General features: G+C 38.5%; 1 protein-coding gene and 1 long non-coding RNA gene across 3 annotated transcripts in view; one reads left to right on the top strand and one right to left on the bottom strand.

The window, feature by feature from the left end:
• Positions 1-13,805: 13,805 nt before the first annotated feature.
• LOC147420573 (uncharacterized) lies at positions 13,806-22,395 on the bottom strand. The gene is made up of 3 exons (XR_015187037.1): positions 22,258-22,395; positions 22,001-22,106; positions 13,806-14,174 (listed from the first exon to the last, which is right to left on the bottom strand). It is a non-coding gene; the product is annotated as an uncharacterized LOC147420573 (long non-coding RNA).
• LOC147420572 (uncharacterized) overlaps positions 22,201-22,490 on the top strand; it is a 100,023-nt gene continuing 99,733 nt past the window's right edge. Inside the window, exon 1 of one of the 2 annotated variants that reach the window (XM_086505038.1) lies at positions 22,201-22,433. In XM_086505038.1, coding sequence (XP_086361164.1) covers positions 22,325-22,433 — 109 coding nt within the window. In that variant the 5' untranslated portion in view covers positions 22,201-22,324. The remainder of the gene's footprint in view (positions 22,434-22,490) is intronic. The other variant, XM_086505037.1, reaches the window with a different exon arrangement.

Raw genomic sequence — 22,490 nt, 5'->3', positions numbered from 1 at the left:
ATAGGAAGGGGAAGATTGATTGCTTCGTGGTTTGCTCTGCTGGTAATTCCTCTTTGCTTGATGCAATTGGAACAACGAGTTGTCCGCCTTTAGGTGATAGCTTGAGCTGATTGGTATCCCAATCTGGTATTGCCTTGTACGTCCGCATCCATGAGATTCCAAGAATCGTTGTCTCGTTCATGTGTTCATCTAGTAAGCATACAAACTGCTGAGATGAGGACATGAACATCCATGTACTATCACATTTAAGTTGACTACTCCCAATGTTGGTGTTGGGTCTTGTTGCATCCTTTGATATTTGCTATTCCTGCTATCAAAGATTGATTGGTTGCTTTCTTGTATGTGGAATAACTGACTTCATTACTCGAGCTCTTGTATCGACCAATACATTTGTGCTATGATTGTTGAGTTGTACTTTGATGCGAAGGTCCATTCCCTCTAACCATTTATGATCTGTTGACACAGCATCTTTCGGCAATTCCCATTGTCGGTCATTTGTTTCGAGAGTGCTGATGGGAATAGGTATTTGTTGATTCTTGAGAACAGCTTTCCTTTTGAGTACTCGAAACCGAGCTTCTTCTTGGGCTTCATCAATAACCTACATTCGTTTTATCTTTCTTTGCTTAGCTACATGCATTCTTTCTAGCAATTCATTGGTTAGTGGCAGATTGAACTTCTTTAAACGACATCCATTAATCCAATTAGCCATTTGTTCACCATCTAGGGTGGATAACTTAACTGCTCCACTGGGAGATACATCCTCAATGATAAATGGTCTGTTTTTTTTTTCTTAAACTCGGGAATGTGTTGCTTAAGGGAATAGACTAAAACTAAATCCCCTTTTTTGAAGATTTTTGTAATTAGATGGGAATCAAAAAATGGTTTTTGTTCCCACTTTTGTGCATAGATGTGAGCTACAGCAGTTAGCCTTTGCTCATCTAGCTTTTCTAAATCTTCAAGTCTCTCTGACAATTCATGTCCAATCCACTCAAGACCCTTAGCTACCCTTAGTGTCGGCAATAGAAACTCTATTGGCAGTATGGCATCAAGACCATAAACAAGGTTAAAGGGTGTCGCATTTAAAGTTGTTTTGAATGCAATTCAATAAGCCCATAGAGCTGCATGGAGATTCATTTCCCAGTCTGTCCTTCCTGAACTAACCACTTTAGTCAATATCGAGCTAAGAATTTTATTTGTATGCTCAGCTTGTTCGTTTGCTTGGGGGTGATCGGGAGCTGATTCGTTATGGATGACCATAAATTCATTCAACAGATACTCAATTATTTCATTGAGGAAATGAGTTCCCCTATCACTTACAATTTCTATTGGTAGTCCATATCTTGTGAACACATACTCATATAAGAATGTGGCGGTGGTTCTCGCATCATTCTTTTGTGTTGCCTTAGCCTCGGCCCACTTGGTCAAATAGTCCGTAGCTACAATGATATATTGAGCTTGGGTTCTATAAGCAGGTGGTTATATTGGCCCAACAAAATATATACCCCATTTTGCAAAAGCTCTAGCTCCCATCATTGGTCTTAAGGGCATGCTATCTACACGTATTGGCATTTTTGCTCGTTGACAAGCATCACATCGCCGAACATATTCTTTGGCATCTGCAAAAAGTGTTGGCTACCATATGCGTGCCATTAAGATTGCTCTTGCAGTTGTTTCACTAGAAAAGTGACCTCTAGCTAATTCAGCATGTGCTTGTTCTATATTTGGAATATACTCGTCTTCATTTGCACAAAGACACAGATGTTGATCCTTACCTCTCTGGTACAATTGGTTTTCAATAAGAGCATAGTCTCTTGCTTCAGTTTCAATTGCTCTTTGGCGGCGTATATTCATATTCTCAGGAAATGTTCGGCTAGAGAAGTAAGTAGCTAGATAGTTACTCCACTTAGGAACAGGCGACATTTGAAACAATGTTACATGAGGTATGGGTGTTTGTTTTTGACATTAAAGACAATTTTTCACAAAATAATGAATATCACTCCTCATACTTGGCCAAAATACTCCAAGTCTCAAGATCCGTCGCATAGTTTGATCTTCTGCAAAGTGAAGTCCTACTATGGTAATATGTGCTTGATTTAGGTATTGGGTTTTCTCCTCAGGATTGATGCATAAGAGCAAATATTCCATCCCGATTTCTTTTGTACAACCTTCCAACTAGCAATTGATACATAGCCGATTGCTCAATAAATCCAATTGTAATAGGAAGTGGTATTTACGAATCCACTTGAGCTATGGTCATCAATGAAACCATATTTTTCGACCATCGAGGTATCATTTCCACGGAGAACACATAGGCATCTGGTAGATCATGGTCTACTACATTAGGTGGTTCCCCTAAAACAATCCTTGACAAATGATCTGCTCTTTGATGTTTAGTGCGCTTTCTTACAACTACAATGAAATCAAATTCTAAAAGAATGATGAACCGTCTCACTATTCTTCCTTTGTTGCATGGCTTGTTGACCAAGTACAATAAGGCTTGGTGGTCCACAAATTTGTTTGCTAATAGGTAATGTCTATACTTTTTAACGGGATAGATCATTCCTAGTCCTTCCCTTTCGGTGGCGGTATAATATTTTTCTGCCATATTCAACTGTCAGCTAGCATAAGAAATAGGAAAATAATTTTTTTCGTCTCTTGGTTGAGTTAGTATACACCCGATGGCAAAATTGGAAGCATCTACATGTATGTGGAATATCTTATTCCAATCTAGTGCTTTCAATATTGGAGCTGAAGTGAGAGCTTCTTAATCTTCATGGAGGATTCTTCACACGTCTCAGTCCATTCAAAGTGTGTAATCAAGCTATACATGGGTTTTGCAATTATAGCGTACATGTAAATGAAACGTCTGTAATATCCACAATGCCCCATGAAGGCTTGAACCCCCTTGACTATTGTCGGTCTAGGAAAATCAGCAATAATATGAATTTTGTCCACATCAGTAGCTATGTCATTTTTAGACACTATATGTCCAAGAATTTTTCCTTGTCTTCCCACGAATGTGCACTTCTCAGAATTTAAGCAAATTCTATAAAGTCTACATTTTTCGAATACCTTTTTGAGGTGTTCAAAGTGATCACTTCGGATTGATGAATGTACGCATAGATCATCCATATATACTTCCAAGAAATTCCTAAGATATTCTTTACAAGCATGGCTTATCAATCTTTGAAAGGTGGCAGGGGCGTTAGTTAACCCAAAAGGCATAACTCGATAGGCAAAAATACCCCATTCCGTTACAAAAGCAGTTTTATGCCGATCTTTTGGGTTAACCAAAAGTTGATTGTATCCCAAAAAGCCATCTAAAAAGTTGTAATCTTCTTTTCCTGCAACTCGTTCTAAAACATGCTCAGTGATTGGAAGAGGAAAGTTGTCTCCAATAGTAGTTGGATTCACTTTCTTGATGTTGACACACACTCGTAATTTTCCATTTTTCTTGGGTACTAGCACAATTGGAGACACCCAATCTATGTGTTCAATTTCATAAATGAATTCAGCCTCCCTTAGCTTTTCAATCTCTTCTTTGATCTTCCTAGCAAATGTATATTGTATGTGTATGGCCTTTGTTTACTTGGTTTCGCATCATCTCTCATGGGTGTGGTATGTTGACAGATTTCTGGATCAACACGAGATCCTTGTAAGACCAAGCAAAGATATCTCGGTATTCTTTTAGTAAGCTTAACAAAAGCCCTGCTTCTTCTTCCGTAAGGTCATCTACAATGTAGGGTGGTCTAGTCTCTTCCCCTGGTTCGGCCAAATCTATCTTTTTTGTGTTTTCATGCCCTTCGTAGGACTCGTCCTGTTTTCGTAGTTCTCTAACAGGTTGTTCAGCTATGATTTTTTGATCTTGTAGAGTATATTTCTTGTAATGGGATGGAACACTCATTACATCTTTACCCTCTTCTTCAGTGGTTTCTTTTTCAGTTGTATATATCTCCTTAGAGCTTTTTTCAACTCTTGATATTTCCTTTTTCGTTCGACTCGTGTCGTCATGGTTGAATCCTTGTCCTGGTTTTTTGGTTTTTCTTGAGTTTCCTTTCTCATTTTTCTCGACGTTTTTGAGATTTTTGGACTTTTGTTTGAAGGATATCTGCCAATGATTTTGTCCTTGACACAATCACGTGCATCTATCTACATCAAGAACTGTGTTCTACTAGAGACTGATGGCATACGTCTAGCTTTCAAATTTCTAGTGTCTCTTTTCGTCTATACCATTTCTGTCTTCTTGGTTTCTGGTTAGGAAAGTCAAAAAACTTTTCCTCCCCTCCTTTCATGAATAGCTTAGCTCTCACAAGTTCTTTTTCCGACCCTGAATCATCTGAGGTAGCCTTCTAGCTCATCTGTTGCGTCATAGTAGAGTTCCGAAAAGACTTGTTGAGCTTTCATCAAGTCCTTGGATTCCTGAATTTTGTCTTCAATGTGAAGGGTTGAGATCATTTGTATGTGAATTATGTCATAGCCGTCCTCATTGCAAAATTGAGTAGGCATAGACGTATTTACACATACATCCATTGTCGCTAAAATTTGAGTCCACTCAAATGGCTAAAAAAATTGCTCTGGAAAGGGTTCAGGTACATAAGCTTCAACCGTGTAATCCCTTTCTAAGATAAATTTTTCTCTTTTTAAACTCCCGTTTTTTGAAGCTCCGCACATCCAAATAGGAGTGTCTTTGTTCAACCAAGATGGAAGCTTAGTTTCAGCTGAAGAGACTGAAGACATCTCTGTAAGTGTGATCCTTTAGATTAACCCTGGTTATTGATGCCACTTGCTTCAAGTATAAATAATTATTTCCCTAATCTTGAATGAGTTGTACTTCTTGCATGAAAGGTCTTCCCAATATGATTTCGTAATTGAGTTTCCTTCCAAAGTCTACTATGGCAAAACTGTGTTGATATTCAATCCAGAGGAATTAACTATCACTTTTTCAAGCAGTCCTAATAGTCTTTCAATGTGTCCATCATCCAATTGCAATTTCATTTGAGTTTGTCTGATGGCTGGTTGTTCCCAGGATTCCCATACTAGTTTCGTGGCTATGGCTATGTCTGCCCCACTATACAATATTGCCATGGTTTCTATGGCATTATATTTCACTGGAAGGGTTGTCTTTCCTTCTTCCCCTTCGTAGTATTCCCCAACTTTGTTCATTGGAACAGATCGAATCTCTTTGTTGTCCATTTCGTGTTTCCATTTTCCCAAATTTGTTGCGATTAGCCCCGTTATTCCCACCTTCTCTGGAGTTTTCTGTAGATCATTCCATATAGATGGCTTGATTTTCAATAGCTCTCCCAAAGTAAGAGTGCATTGGATTGGTGTAGACATGATTGAATGGATGTTGTCTACTTCTAGGGTCTGTTCCGCTCTTTTTACTTGAGTGGTTTTACACACTATGGATTCATCTTCGTTATCTCCCAAGTAAGAGGGTAGTTTTTTCAAGTTCAATGGTTTAGACATCCTTGAAGCTTTAGATTCGCAATCCCCATACAAGGATTGTACATCCATGTCCATATCAAGAGGCTTCCTCTATAGGAGCTGACTTCAGAGTTAGGCTCCCATCATTGATCTCTCTAACTTTTTCCCATAAGTGTCATGGCCAGTCTTCTTCTACGAATGGAATTCCATCTAAGGCATCTTCATTGTCCGGCACTATAAGTTTTGGCTCTTTTGTTTCAAGGTGTGGTTCTACCACCATTTGGATTTTTCTTTATTGGCTCTTACCACAAGCTCCTCAAGTTTTGCAATATTTTCAAGCTTGGGTTTTTATTTTTTCCATCTTCTCTTGCGTGATTCTTACCAAATTTTGATAAACTTCAAGCTTAGCTGCTTTCATGTCTGGAGAAGGATAGTTTTTCCATTTGTTTTCCATGTTTTGGCCTACTTTAAGTCCCACTTGGTAGGCTTCCAAGGTTTCATTAATAGGCTCAAAAATTTTGTCAACCAAAATTGATCCTCTAGATTTCACGGTGGTCTCCTTGATTTCGCTTCCAATTTCTTTTACCTTTTGTTGGAATAGCTTCTTTACTTTCTCCTCGATTTCAGCCCTTTGTTTCTGTTTTCTCATCTCATACCTTTGTTTCTGCTTCTTTTTGTCTTTTGAGAGGAAATTTTTGTATTTTATGAATCATCAAAGGAGTTATGTTTCTTTCTCTTAGCCTCGGCTCTTGTGAATACCTTGATTGGAACAATCAGTTCACTCTCAGATGAGCTACTAGGTATCACCTGGACTACGTTCACTAATGTTTTACCCTTGTTTAAAGGATTTTTTAAACAATCTTCCGGGAAGTGTCCTCCCTTTTTGCAACATTGTATGCAATAAGCTTCAACTGGCTTGAGGTTCTTGTCAAGCTCTGGGCATTCATTTTTCAATGATCATCTGCACCACAGTTTCTAGTTCTTGGCTTAATCATGGGTCTTACCATAGAAGGTCTGACATCTTGATTAGCTACATAGTACATTGGTGCAAGCTCTGGTGTAGCATAAGTCACAGGTTCTTCCATTGGTGGTGGATGTGAATTATACCAATCTCCTTCTACCATTACTGTAGATGGACTACGCTCAGCATAGGGTGTAATAGACACTTGTGCTTGTTCATTTATGACTCCCTCTAAATGCATGTACTTTACAGGCACTGCATTATGTCTCAGATATGGAGGTTGTTGACTCAACACAGGTTAAGGTCTTTCCATACCCATCGGTGGTCTTTGAGCTGGGACCATGTTAGGCTGATATATGTACATGGGTTGTCTTTATGGCCTCATAGGCATGTATTGAACATTCCCATCATACTTTGGTCAGTAATAACACTCATTGGTCTCATGGTTGGTCCATTTATCCTCGATTGCACACCATTTCTGCCGCCTAATTGGTTGTCCCTGTTGAGGTATCCCTTGTCCTGGTCCTCTCATAGGTGCTTTTTGCATGTTATTCATCATGTCATTCATCCTTTTGAGCATGTATTCTATGGATGAAAGGGGTGCTATGGCAGCCGTTCCGACTTGAGCGGGTTTAATGGATATTGTTTTCTCACTTTGGTTATCTTTAGGGACATCTTCTTCGTTGAAAATATCACAATTAACTCCTAAATCAATAGCATATGACACAGAATCTTCTAGGGTTGTATGTTTCTTGCTATACAGTATAACATGAACTTCTTTGTTTAGCAGTCCCTCTAGAAACGATGATACTAGTCGTTCTTTTGCAGGTATCTCTAGCTCTGGGTATCTGGAAATGTATTATTTCATTCGAGTTGCACAATCCCTAACAGACTCACCTTATTTCTGTTTAAAAGTGTAGATTTGAGCTACCGTATTGTGTTTGATCCCCGTTTTGGAACAAGCAGCTACAAATCCTTGAGCTAAGGTATTCAAGTCCATGATTGACCTTGGTGGAATGTTTTGGAACCATGTTAATGCTTTTCCTTCTAATGTCATTCCAAACCCCTCGAATTGAGTATGGAAATCGAATATACATTTTGCTCTTAGCACTTGCTTAAAGCTTGCTAAGTGGTCATAGGGATCCCTAGATAAACTGTACTTTTTGACCCATTTCTAAAATCAGCTGGTCTGACGCGTCTACTTGGTTTAACTACCGATGTCCTGGCAGTTGGTCATGTTCCAAGTCCTTCAAACCAGTCTGTTGGAAATAATGACTCATGTAGCCCTCGTCTGGCTTTAGTGTCACCTGGTTTTCTTCGTGATGAGGTGGTTTTTGGTTTCTTATTATTACTCTCAGAAGATCTCTCATGGTGTTCTTCTCTTGGAATAGTTTTTGGTCCTTGGCCCAATATCCCATCCCTTATGGAATACCCTTGATATTAGGTTTGTTCCACCTCCTCAGGAGTCATCATAAATAATTTGTTGTTATAACAATCCCTAAACAGGTAGGTTCATAGATTTGTTGAATCCTTATCTTTGATCTTGAATATGTAGATGATCTTCATGGATGTTAATTGTCCTGATTTTGCATGCCAAGTCCACAGAAGATCCTTGACGTTCCTATCCTCCCAACAATAGACTCCGATCCTAGGATTGTCTGTACTAAGCCGTTTCAAAGGCTTCAAATCAACATGATCGTATCCCTCAAATTCTAAAGTTGGTGGTCCTTCTTTTGCTACCATATCTGAAATTATGGTGTTTACTTCTAACCCCCATTTGTCTGTCACGTCAGGGTTTTCAACTTGTAAATACAGAGTTCCGTTTCTATCCATGTATATTTTTCCTTGTTTGTTTGCCCTGATCTCCTCTTCAAACTCAATACCATGGTCATCAATGCGAATAGCATACTCTTCGTTGGGGTCCAGGTAAACGTGAGCTCCATGGCGATTAGTCTTATAAAATGACAGTATATGCTTGTAACGCATTGTCGTTCCGGTTTGTGAGTGAGTCGAAAAGGACGACATTTCAAATGTTGAATCTGAAAAAGTGTCTGAGACTTCTTCAAGGATAGTGTGCAAGGGATTGCCTTGATTCACACTCTCTTTGGTGGATACTCTACTAGAGGTTTCTCCAAATATGCCTTGGTTTCTTAGTATAGGGCTAGATCTAAGGTTCATATAGACTTGTGTAGACCTGGATAGAGTACTTACCGTCGGATTGACTTGTTATCAACTTTTTCCACTTGACTTGATTGCAACTTCTATCAAGCTGCCGATTCCTTGTCAGCAACTTGATTCCTATATCAATTTCGATCAAGTTAGCTATTCTTTCACAAAGACTGTGTAGTTATTGCTAACTATTATGATTGGTCTATGTGGATCATTTCAAATCGAGCGATGTAAGTCAGCAGTTGAGACTTTCAATCCCTAATTTTGCAAAAAGTCAAAGGACTAATATGCAACCTGAAAATTGAGTGAACATGTACCGATTTGGATATGATTGAACCCAAAATTGCCCAATGGCCTTGTATTATGATGATCTAACACTGTACAAGTTCAAAAGCCAAAACTGGTATCCCTATATAGTAGTAGTAAATAATCGTGATTATTTACTTTTCTTAGTTTTTTGCACTTTTTGGCTTGATTTGCCAAGTGTACAACATGTTAAGGTCCTTGGACAAGTTTCACTAAGTTTGGACAAAATCTGTTCAAGTTTAGGAACTGTTTCCTGTTCACAGACTCTGATTTCAAGAATCTAGCTTAAGTCTTAATTTTGAGCTCCAAATTTCACCAAAATTAATTTGTGTTGTCTACTTGATATGCTTGACCTTGTGGTATGCTCAAATATGCAAGATTATCAATTTTTGAAGCAGATGTAAAAATCACGATTATTTACTCTAGCTAATTTTTAACAAGTTTTTGACCCAATCTTGACACAGATTTGTTAAGTATCTTAACTTAAGGTCCTTGGACAAGTTTCATCAAGTTTGGACAATTTCTGGTTCAAATGGTCATCAATTTTGTATCTGCAGACTCACTTTGCAAATTTGATCACAATTTTTAATCCAATAATCCAAATCTTACCAAATTTGATTTGTGGGCTTATTATAACATGGTAAAGCTAGTGATATGCTAACTTGGTCAAAAAAGTTGAAAAATGGGGTAGATATAAATAATCATGATTATTTACTTCTGACAAATTTTTACATCTTTTTGGTCAATTGAGCATATACACATGTCTATCACATCAATATAAGCCTATGGATTAAGTTTCATTGAGTTTGAACAAATTTTTTTCCAATTTACACTCAAGTTCCCAAAAGTCAGTACAGACTCTAGTTTTTACCCAGTTTTTTGTCAATTTGGTGATCCAAATTCTATGTGCCTTCACAAAAGTTGTTTGTACACATGCAATGAGTCACTGGTATCAACCTTGTTCAGTTTTGATCTGAAAGTAAATAATCACGATTATTTACTTTAGGCCCAAAATGAACACTTTTTTGCACTTTTAAGCGTATGAATCAAGTCAAAACTTAATTTGGCCTAAAATGTCAAGAAAAAGTAAATGATATAAGTTTTTGCAAACTCTTGAAATTTTTACCTCAATGTATTCTTGAGCTTACTCACTGGTCCATACAACTTTTAAGCAGACTATCCAGTCGGATTGAGTGATTGGCAGTCTTTTCATGCTATTTCTGACCGTAGACCTAAAATTCTGCAACTTCAACTAACAACTCACAATGATTCCTTCAGAGAGAGCAATGTTCTGAAATCCACCTTGGATTCTACTTACCCTACTCCTAGGTTTTACTGCAATGGGGTTGTGGAAAGTGTCCACAAACACTCGTTTTCTTGTTTCTTATGGTTTTCTGAACCTTAATTTTAAGACTTGTCTCGTCCATCGATCATTCTCAAAATCCTAAACCTAGATCTACAATCCTAAAGGTACGCAACAAGTACGATTACTTCCAAGCTACCTTTACACATCAAAAGACGACAATCTTAAGCTATGCGATTTCTAAAAAGAAAGTTTCTACTCTAGGAGATCCTAGAGGAAGTTAAAGGATAACTTCTTAAGACGCTCGTGTTTTTTTTAGTTTAGGTCTCTTCGATCCTCGGCAACGACGCCAAATGTGGAACGGGTGTCTAAATTCACTCCTATCTTATTGCAGATTTAGCGAGAACCACGATTAAATTGTCAATCCATGGGACGAAGCTGACTCGACTAGTGCATCGAGGAGGCTACAAGAGGTTGTTAGTCTCTTAGAAAACAACAAACATCTCGCATCTAACTCAAGCTACACTCAAGTGACTGAAATCACCAAAAGCCAATCGTTCATCGACAAACAAATCACATCCGGTACAGCATCAAATGACATCCAAATGTAACGAAACTTCTAGGATAAGTTTATAAGACATAAGCGCACATGATTATGGTCTCAAATCCCACTTTAGGTTAAGTATAAAAATCGTGATTATTAACAGCAGTGGATTTTTGACCTAGTCATTTTTGACCCAGAATGCATCTAAATGCTTAGCAATGATGCCCCCATACCCCACCTATACTTAGTTTTTTATTTTGAAGTGAATTCCTACTTATGATGAAATTAGGCCGCGGGTCGGCAACGCTAAAAGCTACGGATTAACATGAAATGCTTACGTCAATGCGTAGAGCTCTTACCTGCGGTTGCAACGCAGCAGACGCGACTACAATGTGACAACCGGGAAGAGAGTAGGAAGCGCGAGAAGGAGAGAAGTGAGCTCCGTTAGCTCATGCTGTGTATTTCATTATCCAAAACTTAAAAATAACTTACAAAAATTGGCTTTTATACCTTAGCCAAAGTTTTTGGTGGTCAAAACTAATCATCTGGGAGCTCTAACTAAAGATAGATAAAGACAGGTTGATACAATTTGGAAGCTTGTAGCTCCGGCTCATCAATTACAAAGTTTATCTAAAAAATAAGAGTTACAATATTCCCGATTTATCAAAATAATAAGTGTTTTTACAATGAGAGCTCCAAAAAATGGTATCCGAGTTAGCTTGCTGCTAACACTATGTAAGGTGGTTCATGACACTCTTTAAGGACAAGTTGATGAAATGCAAGGGTTACACACAATCATTTTTCAAAGAACAAATACCCATCATAAAAAGAGTATTGTGCATAAACAAAAGATGTATGGTTACAAAAGTAAGAATAAATGTCAGCAAATTAAGATTCATGAGCATAAGTATCAACCATGTTTGAAAAGGTTTCAACAGACACAATGGAAATATTATTGATCGATGACATACGACTTAGTGCATCAACAACCTTATTTTCATACCTTATATTGAATGAATGGATTAAAAATTTGAATAAATGATGCCTACTTAATGTGACGATCAAATATAGTTGGTTGTGAAAGCAAATGACAAATGCTTTGTTGTTCAATTTTGAACAAGAATTCAAATCCCAATTATGTAATGTTTCCACAATTTCAAGGCATGCACAATAACTAGCAATTCTTTGTCATAAGTGCTATAATTGACCTTATTGGGTTTCAACTTTCTACTTTCATATGCAATGGGATGATTATCTTAGATTAATACAACACTAATACCATGCCCACTAGCATCAGTCATAACAAAAAAGAAGGGTCTTTTGAAATAAAAAAATTGTAAAACAGGGGCATGCGTGAGTGCATATTTGAGTGTCTCAAAAGATTTTTAATGGTTGTCATTCCAAGTGAGAGATGTGTTCTTTCTCAAAAGATTTGTGAGTGGTAAAGCCAAGTATGCAAAAATTCATATGAATTTTCTACACAAACCAAAAAAAGAACGAATCTCATGAATAGATTGAGGTCTAGCCCATTTCTTGATGCATTGAATAGTTTTGAAAAATAAGCTTCTCTCAATATTTATATAAATTTGGTTTTAATGCAACAATTTAACCAAATCCAAATGTGCATAATGGTCTTTTTCATTCTTACTAAAAACCAAAAAACCACAATACAATCTTGATGCTTCAAAAAGATGCGATTCATCATGCGTGAAAATGTAGCAGGTGCATCTGTCAAACCAAAAGATGACCAAATTGTGTTCGAAATCACTTTTATGAACATCACTTTTCATCATATGTACTTGTCCAGATTTAAGATCTATCTTACCAAAAAAACGGATGCACCACTTAATTCATCAAGTAAGTCTTCAACAAGAGAAATAGAAAAACGATTTTTAATAGTGATTTTATTAAGTGCTCTATAGTCAATGCACAAACAATAAGTATTATTTGTCTTTTTGACTAAGAGAACTGTTGCACCAAAAGGTGAACTACATGGCTTAATTAAACGACGATTCAATAATTCCTCAATTTGATGTTGAATTTCTCTTTGTTCAATTTGATTTTGATGATATGGTGCTCAACAACATGGTACACTCCCCAGAATCAACTCTATTGTGTGGTCTTCCACTCTAGAAGGAGGTAATCCTGAAGGTAGATCTTCAACAAAAATTTCACATGGGTGGTTTGGTTAGCATTGATTGTGCACGCTCACGGCCACCACCCACAACCACTGGCCAACGCTAACACCAACCACCAACCACCAACATCGATTATCTATTTGCTAGTATAAAGGATACATGTGATATAGCATTTGCAAGAATATTCCCTTAAAATTGCTTGGGGATGCTACCCTACTTGGGGGGACGTTTGCCCCACATCCAAAGGTGTTATCTATGCCTTGAACCCCAAAGTTGGGCACCTAAATTAGCTAACTATCATCATGATCACGACAATAGCCCTCGGGTTCACTAGCTGCATGCAACCAGATTAGAGAAACCCTCCATATTTGCTCCTTCCATACTAACCAACCCCTCTATATATGGACATCACTACAATAAATTAACCCCTCATCTGCAAAAATTTTGGCAGCACCCCTTCTACAAGGATATGAATTTCAAACCAAAACATGTGCCACCAACGTAGTAGATTCCCACATAGGATTTAAGGCAACAAAAGTAAAAATTCAAAAATTTTCCTTGAATAAAAGATCACATAAAATATTGGAAATAAATGACCATAAGAGGATTAAAGCTCTATCAAAATGAGCGACCATAAAAAAATCCACCACTAATAGAGTCACAACTCAACTACAAAACAATCAATTCGAAGACTAATGACTACCAATTTCCACACTGATAATTTGAATAAGTTCTAACAACGAATAACAAAAAAATTGCTCCAACCTTTCACTTTTCCAAACAAACATGTCAAATTAGGACACTTAGTACATAGAATTGAGATGCTACATGAAATCTATGGCAATAATTGTTTAACATAACAAAATATTCTTATGATCTCATTACTACCAATCTTATGTTATGCAACTTCTAAGATATACACGTCGAAATCCACACAATGTCTTATGTTCTCTCATCCTTGTCATGGAGGATCCAAATTAAATGTCAACATGCAAGATTCAAATAACTCATTCAAATTAAATTAAGACAATGATAGCTTTAAAATAATTAAAAAAATGAATTCCTTACATTTTTTGTCATATTAGTTAGCATTTTTGTAATAAACATAATAAAACTATCTCTTTGAAGAGGGACCATTTAAAGAGGTAGCATCCGGGGCCACTCAAGAACGTATACTCCCTTGATACCAGACCGCGAGACTCTATAGGTAGTTCCCTCTCTCTCAAATACGAAACCAAATGATTTTTTTTAACTTTTTCCTTCATTCACGTGAATGAATTTTTTTTAAAGAGCCATACTACTGTTCTCTTGTCTGCAAAATGACATCTATGCACAACAAAATATAAATTAGTTGTCACACAAAATATTTCCTTTACAAGGCTTCTAAAAAATTGATGTACTAAAAGAGTAGAATGAAAGACACATTACATGCAAGTAATCCAATGCTTCATTAAAAAAGATTTTGCCTACTAAATAAATGACATGCCTATTCACACTTGGAGCCCATAGTCAATGTTCATTTTTTAAGGCCTAGCTTGTACTTTTCCTAGAAGGTCTACCTCGGACCTTCTAGGAAAAGTAGGGCAAAATTTTCCCCTCACATAATGCCCTAATTTAAATGTGCCCTTCAACACAAGAATTTTCCCTTCACAAAGTAGGGCAAAAATTTTCCCTTCACAAAGAAGGGCAAAAATTTCCCTTCACTTAATGCCCTAATTTAAATGTGCCCTTCAACACAGACTTTAACATAATTAAAAACTCATAAACAATGCAAAATGTGGCTTAATGGCTAACTTATATATGGAAATTAATTAACAAAGACCTAAATCAATAGAGTTGTTAAAAATCTAACCCAACACACAATGAAACATGGCACATGCATGAAGACTGCAAGCCAAAAGCCACAATAAAAAAAACTTTAAGACTCAAGATTACTAGAAAATGTTTGCATTCCTTTGAAGGGGGAATGGTTTGTATGCTATATGTTTTGGAATTTTTTGGGAGCTCTTTGAACACTTTTTCCTACACAAAATAAACTTCTACACATTGGAACTTCTACTCTATTTCTAACTATATTTAAAATATGGAGCCTGATTTCGTTCTTTGGCAGTTTGTTTGGCTTGCAGTGGAGTTGAGTTGTGTTTGAACGGTCAGGTGTGGCAGAGTTTTGCTCCAAAATATCATGAATGTCAGTTCTGTGTAGCGAGGAAGAGAGTATCTAGAGCTGTTTTGAGGTTGCTCCCGGTTGTGGGTTATGAAAAATGTTCAATTAGGAGCGGATGGGTTGATTCTTCTCGGCTCTCGAGGAGAATCAATCATATGTTGAGGAAGGCTCCTTGGGTGTATGACTGGATGTTACGAAGGAGCTGCACGGTGGTTTCCAAAGTTTGCTCTTCCATTAGAGTGCTTGCTGGAATTTGTAGTCCTTCATTTTGGTGTGGACCCTAAGCGGCTAATGATGGAGCCTCACACTCCTCCCCTTGTGTAGCATGGAGTCTTTATGGTCCAAAGTTTGTGATGTCCTATGTGTTTGGGGTTCTGCTCACTAGTGGGGAGTGGTTCTCCAGTGGCAACCAGATAGGACTACTTAGCTTTTTCTTTTCTTTTCGAGGGTGACTCCCCGTTCAGCAGCCAGTGACTGTTCATGGTGGCTCCCCAATTAGCCAATGTACCTCATGGTTGGTGGATGTGTGTTGGTGATGTTGCTTGAGGTTTCATGCATTTGTGGCTCGATATGAGCAAAAAAATTGTTGTAATTTACTATTTTGTTTTTAATATATATCCACTCACAATTTGTGAGTTTTGTAAAAAAATAAAATAAAAAATTGAGCCTGATTTTAGGGCTAACTACCAACAAATCACCAATGCACATGTGGATGTGCACCAGTATAGTTTGGTTCTTCCTAGAAACAATGTGAGTTGTCTAGCCATCACAGCGTAGTGAAGAGCTACATGCAAACAACCAAAGAACAAAGGGTCAAACCAAACAATAAAGGGTTGATTTGATGTGTTTTACCCAACTAGAACATAGAGGCAGCCATATAATGAGTATAGGAATTGGTGCACTCACATGGTGCTCACACAATTCAATTCGATCTTATTGACAAAAAACAAGCCATGCCAGAGATCTACCCTAGTATGCACACACACCAAATTATTGCATCATTTTTTGTAAATTTTGCATTGAGTTGTGTCCCATTTTACCTGGTTTGGACTTATCATTGAGAGTGCTATGACATTTTGGTGAGAGTTGTGCGGAAAAGACCTTTGTTATGTGTAGACCTCTTAATCATTGGATTTGAGCATCACTAGTGCGTCTAATTTCTTGCTATTTCTAGTTTGGTGTGTGTGCTTTGTGCAGGCCCCACAGGAATAAGACTCTTGCTATAAGATTGGTCCATCACTCTGGGTGCAAAGCAGCTTTAGAGGATTGGCACATGGTATAGTACACTTGGCATGGTGAGTTGCACAAGAGTCCAAGATCGCCTCTCATATTCCTAGGAGCCACATGTGACCACTTGGTTGATTCCTCGACCTTTCAGAGAGATGTTATGTGACCCTTGAGAGGTGCACCTAGCCACTTGCTGCTACTACATAAAGTAGCCTCATCTTGTACACTTCAAAAAAAATGTTGTTAGTTGATTATTAATCAAGTTATCATTTGAGTCTATACTCTCTCTCTTGAATAACAAGTCTTGAGTTCAACTTTCCCTGTCGGATAGATCATTAAGGTCTCTTGGGATAGTTTCCTACAACGTTAAAAATTTTCTTCTTCTTCTTCTTCTTCTTCTTCTTCTTCTTCTCTCTCTCTCTCTCTCTCTCTCTCTCTCTCTCTCTCTCTCTCTTTCTCTCTCTCTTGGAGAGAAAAAAATAACATTGAATCCCAAGTAGAGCAGACAAGTATCCATGCTAAATTCTTTGAAGAAAGGTATACAATGATGGGATTCCAATCATGCTCACGACCTCCCACTCTCAATTCTCACTCGACTGCACCCTTTACTCTCGGCATGCTCTACTCCCTCCCAAGTAGAAAACTCTTCATGTGTACATGATGCCTTATCCCATGCAACCCCCCAAAACTCCCCTTGCTTTGATAGCACAACTTTTAATAGCTTTCTTTCACCCTTTCAACTTGCTTGCCGCAATGAGAGGTCGTGATCCTTTATAACTAGCTCACGATCCTCCTCATCTATAGCTAGCACCTCTCTTTTCCTCCCCTTGGACCTCTCACCACTAGCAACCTCACTCCTATTCTATCTGTAGCCGTCATCTTTAATTATCATTAAACATCCTGCTTGCAAGCAGCAATGAGGTAAAATAATGCCTATAGTTCACGACTACCTCCAAATTTAGCGGCAGAAAGATCCCAAATAGCATCTACCTTCCTACCACACAAATCAAGAGACTTGGAACCCTGCTTCTTCCAGAAAAGCCAAGGTTTCATGTCAATATTTCAGGGGGGAGGGGTGATCAACATTGACACTGATGCCATTCCCCATGAAGCTCTTGCACCATGTAATGGAAATAAGCCTATACTCCTCAAACAACTTGGTTTGATACAAACATGTGACCATGTTTTGCACAAATCTGATGCCTTCCGTACTTGTCTTTGATCCATGGTCACCAAAGCATGACAGAAGGAAATCCGGCATGTTCAGGAACTTGTGGGAAGTACAAAAGATGGCCTTTCAATTGCATGCTTCACAAGTGAGCTTTCCAAGCTTATTTGTACATGTATCCTCCTGAGTTTATTCGTTTGATCGGGGTGAACGAACCTCTATGTTGCATCATTGTTTAAATCCCCTCATAGAAGAGGGCCCTTGCATTTTGAGGGTTCCATGCCACCTAATAGATAGACCACTGGCTTTTCTTGTGGGAACGGGCCCTTGTATTGGGAGCCTCTCATTGTGTGGGCAAGCCCTTGTAGTTGAGGGTTGGGCAAAAACCGCACGTGCACTCACAACTGGTATCAGAGCTTTGGTGTAGCACGATGATTGCATCAACTGCTTTGCAATGGCAGCCAATCTAGGAGTGGGAGATCTAGATTGGATCGGAGTGGGGAGCACTCGGCTCGACCCGTCCTCGTGGCATGTGCACAAGCCTCGATCTGAGCTAAGGCTCAAGGATCTTCGGAAGCAGGAGAGTGGAAGAGGAATTTCAATTTTTGTTGCAGAGCTTAACTGTGTAGAAGCACCCATGTACACTCGTTACACTTTGGAGAGGAAATTGAAGGGCAGTAGTGATCTTCCAAGCTGAACGGAGTCGGGCAAAGACCTTGGAGAAAATTGAAAGCTTGGAAGGGGGAGATTGCAGAGCTATAGCGTGAGCATTTGAAGCTTGTAGCACTAGATTTAATTTGGGCAACATTTCAAACAAAAATTAACGCTATGGTAGCAAACCAAGGCAGCGCTGGTAGTTTTTCGTAGCGCACCAGGAAGAAGAAGAAGCAGGAGTGTGTGTTTTCGCGTGCACACACACACACACATACACTCCGGGACCGGCATCAAATACGAGAGAGAGAGAGAGAGAGAGAGAGAGAGAGAGAGAGAGAGAGAGAGAGAGAGAGAGAGAGAGAAACTCACTCCTAAAAGCTCTCTTGATGAGGGAGCTTTTTTTATATTTGCTCAGTTAAGCAAAAATCTGTAAAAAAAAACTTCCTCAAAAGCTCCCTCCATTCCCATCCTTCTTTTTCTCTAAGAGAGTTTTTGAGCACCATTGGCAAGAGCTCAAGGATTTCAAACAAAAGAGGAGTTTGAAATGCTTCATTCAAAGGAGAATTCAATGCATTGAAGGTATATTCAAAGAGCATTCCAAAGGGCAATATTAGAGTTTCAAAAATCTTCAATCGAGCATTCCAAAGGGCAATTTTTACAATTCAAAATCTAATTTCTTGTAATTCAAAGTTAAACTTTTGCACTCCAAGGTGCTACCTTTGCAATGTATGCGATCGTTCTCATTTACATAGATGATATAATATTGCACTAATTTGAGGAGATGGACATTGCCCTTGAAGAGTCTTCAAGAGGTAAGACCGCTCCATCTCGAGGCATGAGAGATAAGAAAAACCCATCTTCAAGGGGAGGAGCATCATCGCCATCAACCAACATTGCATCTAGTTTTCCATTTCCAAGCACTACATCTAGTCTTTCATCCAATAAAGGTATCAAGAAATTCTACAAAAGTAAAAATCCCAGCCATATAACAAAGGATTACTAGAGGTTCAAATAGTGTACACACTATGGAAAGCAAGGGAATCCCTCTTCCAAGTGTGGAAGTAGTAGTAGCATTGTAGGAGAGATGGAGCCGATGTCTCGTGACCTGGCAATGATAGTAATAGCTTGTAGGAAAATTATCGATGAACCTCAGCCTCATTTTTGGAGTTATCTTTGAGGAATGCTTGGCCAACTTGGTCCTAAGAGACTCGTGTAGTTAGAGGGGAGGAGTCTTTGGTCTCTGTGGCACCATATTCCATTGAGTCACCATAACCTTCGTGGTCTTGCCTTCGTGGCATAACCTTTGTGGTAGTGTAAGCTTTTTGTAGTGGGTCACTATTTTAGTTCAAAGTCCAAGGGGAGGTTTGTTGGGATTGTGGCCTTTGGCCTATACCAACAACTAATGTGTGAATAATCTCTTCTACAATCAGTAGCCCATTCATCATATGAGCATGTGGGGGCACACGGTCTAGTACACTTGACATGGTGAGTTGCACAAGAGTCCAGAATAGCCTCTCATATTTATTGACCTTTCAAAAAGATGCTATGTGACCCTTGAGAGGACTACATAAAGTAGCCTCATCTTGTACACTTCAAAAAAATGTTCTTAGTTCATTATTAATCAAGTTATCATTTGAGTCTATGAATTCCTTTTTTTTTTGCATTAAGTAATTAATGCAATAATCAATGATGCTAACATGAATGCTACGCTTGCAAATCCACCCTAAACCTTTCACCCTTTTCAATGATTCCTCAAAAAATCATCTGCCAAACTTTGAATTTGTCAAAGGATTAGACATTGACATCAACATGTCATTAAGACCTTCCTTATGATCAGTTTGATGATAGTAACGATCAACAAAATTTTGAAGACCTGTTTGAAGGAGAAAATCCTTCAATGACAATCGAAAATAAAACCAATCTTGTGCTCAACCCTCATTTTGTGTAAGAAGGTTTGTGCATCTACCCTTGTGTTTAGGATACTTGTGTGCTTATCCTGGTGTGTGTTAATGAAGCTTGTGCATCGTATGCCATAAACCTAGTGTGTTTTGAGGGAAGGTGAGTGCCGGGTGTGAGCTTTGTTGCACCTTTTATGTCTTTGAATACCCTCTACCTATTGGGAAGCTTATGTGGCATAGCCATGTGATCTATCCCATGGAGAAACCTATGTCGAAAGTCTAATCAACAATTATGTTTAAGGCTTACCATAAACTACCTAGTTTTTTGTGCATGCGTGCCACCTTTTATGCTTTCTCTAGCTCTACAAAAGAGCAACCTTTGTATAAACAACCTAATATATTAATCAAGCTATCTACTTTGCATCATCATCTCTCTCTCTCTCTCTCTCTCTCTCTCTCTCTCGGGTGTGTGTGTGTGTGTGGGTGTGCTAATAAAAAGAGCAAAAAGATATAACCTTTCTATTACCCAAGTGTGGTAGATTGATTATGCCATTTCCCTCTTGAATAACAGGCCTTGAGTTCAACTCCTCATCGGCTAGATCTTTAGGGTCTCTTGGGATAGTTTCCTACGATGTTAAAACTCTCTTCTTCTCTGTCTCTCTCGATTAAGTCATAGCATATACTTAGTCATGTTAACCACATGTATTAGCAATGAATGCTATAATAGAGCATTCACCTTAATTTATATCAATGATACTGGCTAGTGATTTGGAAGTATCATGTGATTGAGTTAAAAAAATAATAAAACATCACACTCGAGATGATCCTTGAAGAAGCTAGATATCTAAACTCATCAGGTAGTGTTGATTCCTCCCCTTTATCGATATTTGGTTCCTTTTTAAGGCATGGGCCCATGGTGAAGTGGCCTCTATTACCTAAATTGGGGTAGGTGGTGTAATAATGGGCTCCCAAGGAAGTGAGATTCTCCTTGTTCATGAGGGAACATATACGTTGGGTGGCCTAGTTGACCTTTAAATGGCTCGAGACTCCACTACACGAGTAGATACACTTTGATATGTTTATGATTTTTCTTAAGTTGAAATGTTTATATTTTATTTCATTTTCTCAATTTGGGATATAATCAAAAGATTATATGACTCACATAGAGGTGTCATGGTCTCATCATACTTGTATCATATTTTCTTTTCTCTATCATATCTCTACTCAAGGATAACACCCAACACTCGGCATTTGTGAGTCAATTTACTCAGTGTTAACAATCTAGCTAGCTTTGAGGGGGCATATGGATCCTCCTCTCGTGGGTTGATTCTCGGCCATGGAAAGTGTAAACCCTTTAGGTTGTTCTATTTTGTCGATAGTTGTGACTATATAGTTTTTATATGGACCATTAGGGGTGGGATCTCTCAATGACTAAGGGAAAAGCAATTGCTTAGTGACAATACTTTGTAAACTGTATGTGCAACACTTTGATCAAGTATCCGTATGCAACCTCAACAAGACCATTGACGTGATAGTCTCTATGAAGCTAGAGTTGATGTGATGCTCTTCGAGACCACCACCATCTCTCCCACAATGTATATGAATTATCATTGGTGTCATTATCTTAATCTCTCCATCAACCTTTAGTCCCACCTCTTTGCTATGCATTCTGAGAGAATGTACCAAATTGCGAGCTCATCAAGAATTATACAACACATTTGACATGAATGGTGACCAAAAGCATTCTGTCAAAACCTTTTTACTTTCCAAGCATGGCTAACTTCTCACTATGCTCATAAAGGAATTTGTTTTTGGATCCACAAAAAGGAATAAGAAGACTTCACAGAAATTTGGGAACCCTTTGTTAGTATCTTTAAGTTCATGATCTTGTAACTTAGCATACATTTGACTCACAACCCAACATTTGCACACTAATCGCTTCTAAGTGGCAATTCTCATATGCATGCATGCATTCCATGTCTCCTTAATGACGACATACATGCATCACATTGACAAAATTGACTTGATTTGGAGTGATAACCTCGTAGCTTTGTCAATCCTTGATGAACATCTCTAGCAATCATGCATTCCAAGAGACCAACTTTCGCACAGATGCTCATTATTGTGCTCCCAAAGGTACTCCACAACTACCATAAATATAAATTAATCACTCCACAGCGCCAGCTTGCTTGCCCACAATAACATCTTACTCATTGCCAATACACTCAAAATGCAACATGCAAGCATAGCTGACAAGTCCTAATTCTGCATTTGCTGAAAAAGGATAGAGCTACATACCAGTCACGAGTATATAGCGAATGTAGTCTTCTTTAAAACAGCTCGAAGAGTTTGTGAGAGCCGGGCCATGAACCTCAACCCCTTGGGCTGCCATGGAAGGGTGCGCACTTATTTGCCTATGTCCTTCATTGGCGGGTGGCCACTACCTGCAGGAGATATCCGGGTGCAGGCGCAAGGTGGGTTGTTTTTGTTCCTTGTATGTGTGTGGGTACGCGCGTGCGTGCCTGTTTTCC

This window comes from Adiantum capillus-veneris, chromosome 28 (assembly GCF_014529385.1).
Source record: "Adiantum capillus-veneris isolate H3 chromosome 28, ASM1452938v2, whole genome shotgun sequence".
Taxonomy (NCBI): Eukaryota; Viridiplantae; Streptophyta; class Polypodiopsida; order Polypodiales; family Pteridaceae; genus Adiantum; species Adiantum capillus-veneris.
Note: the sequence above shows the minus strand (reverse complement) of the source record. Positions and strands in the feature narration are given on the sequence as shown.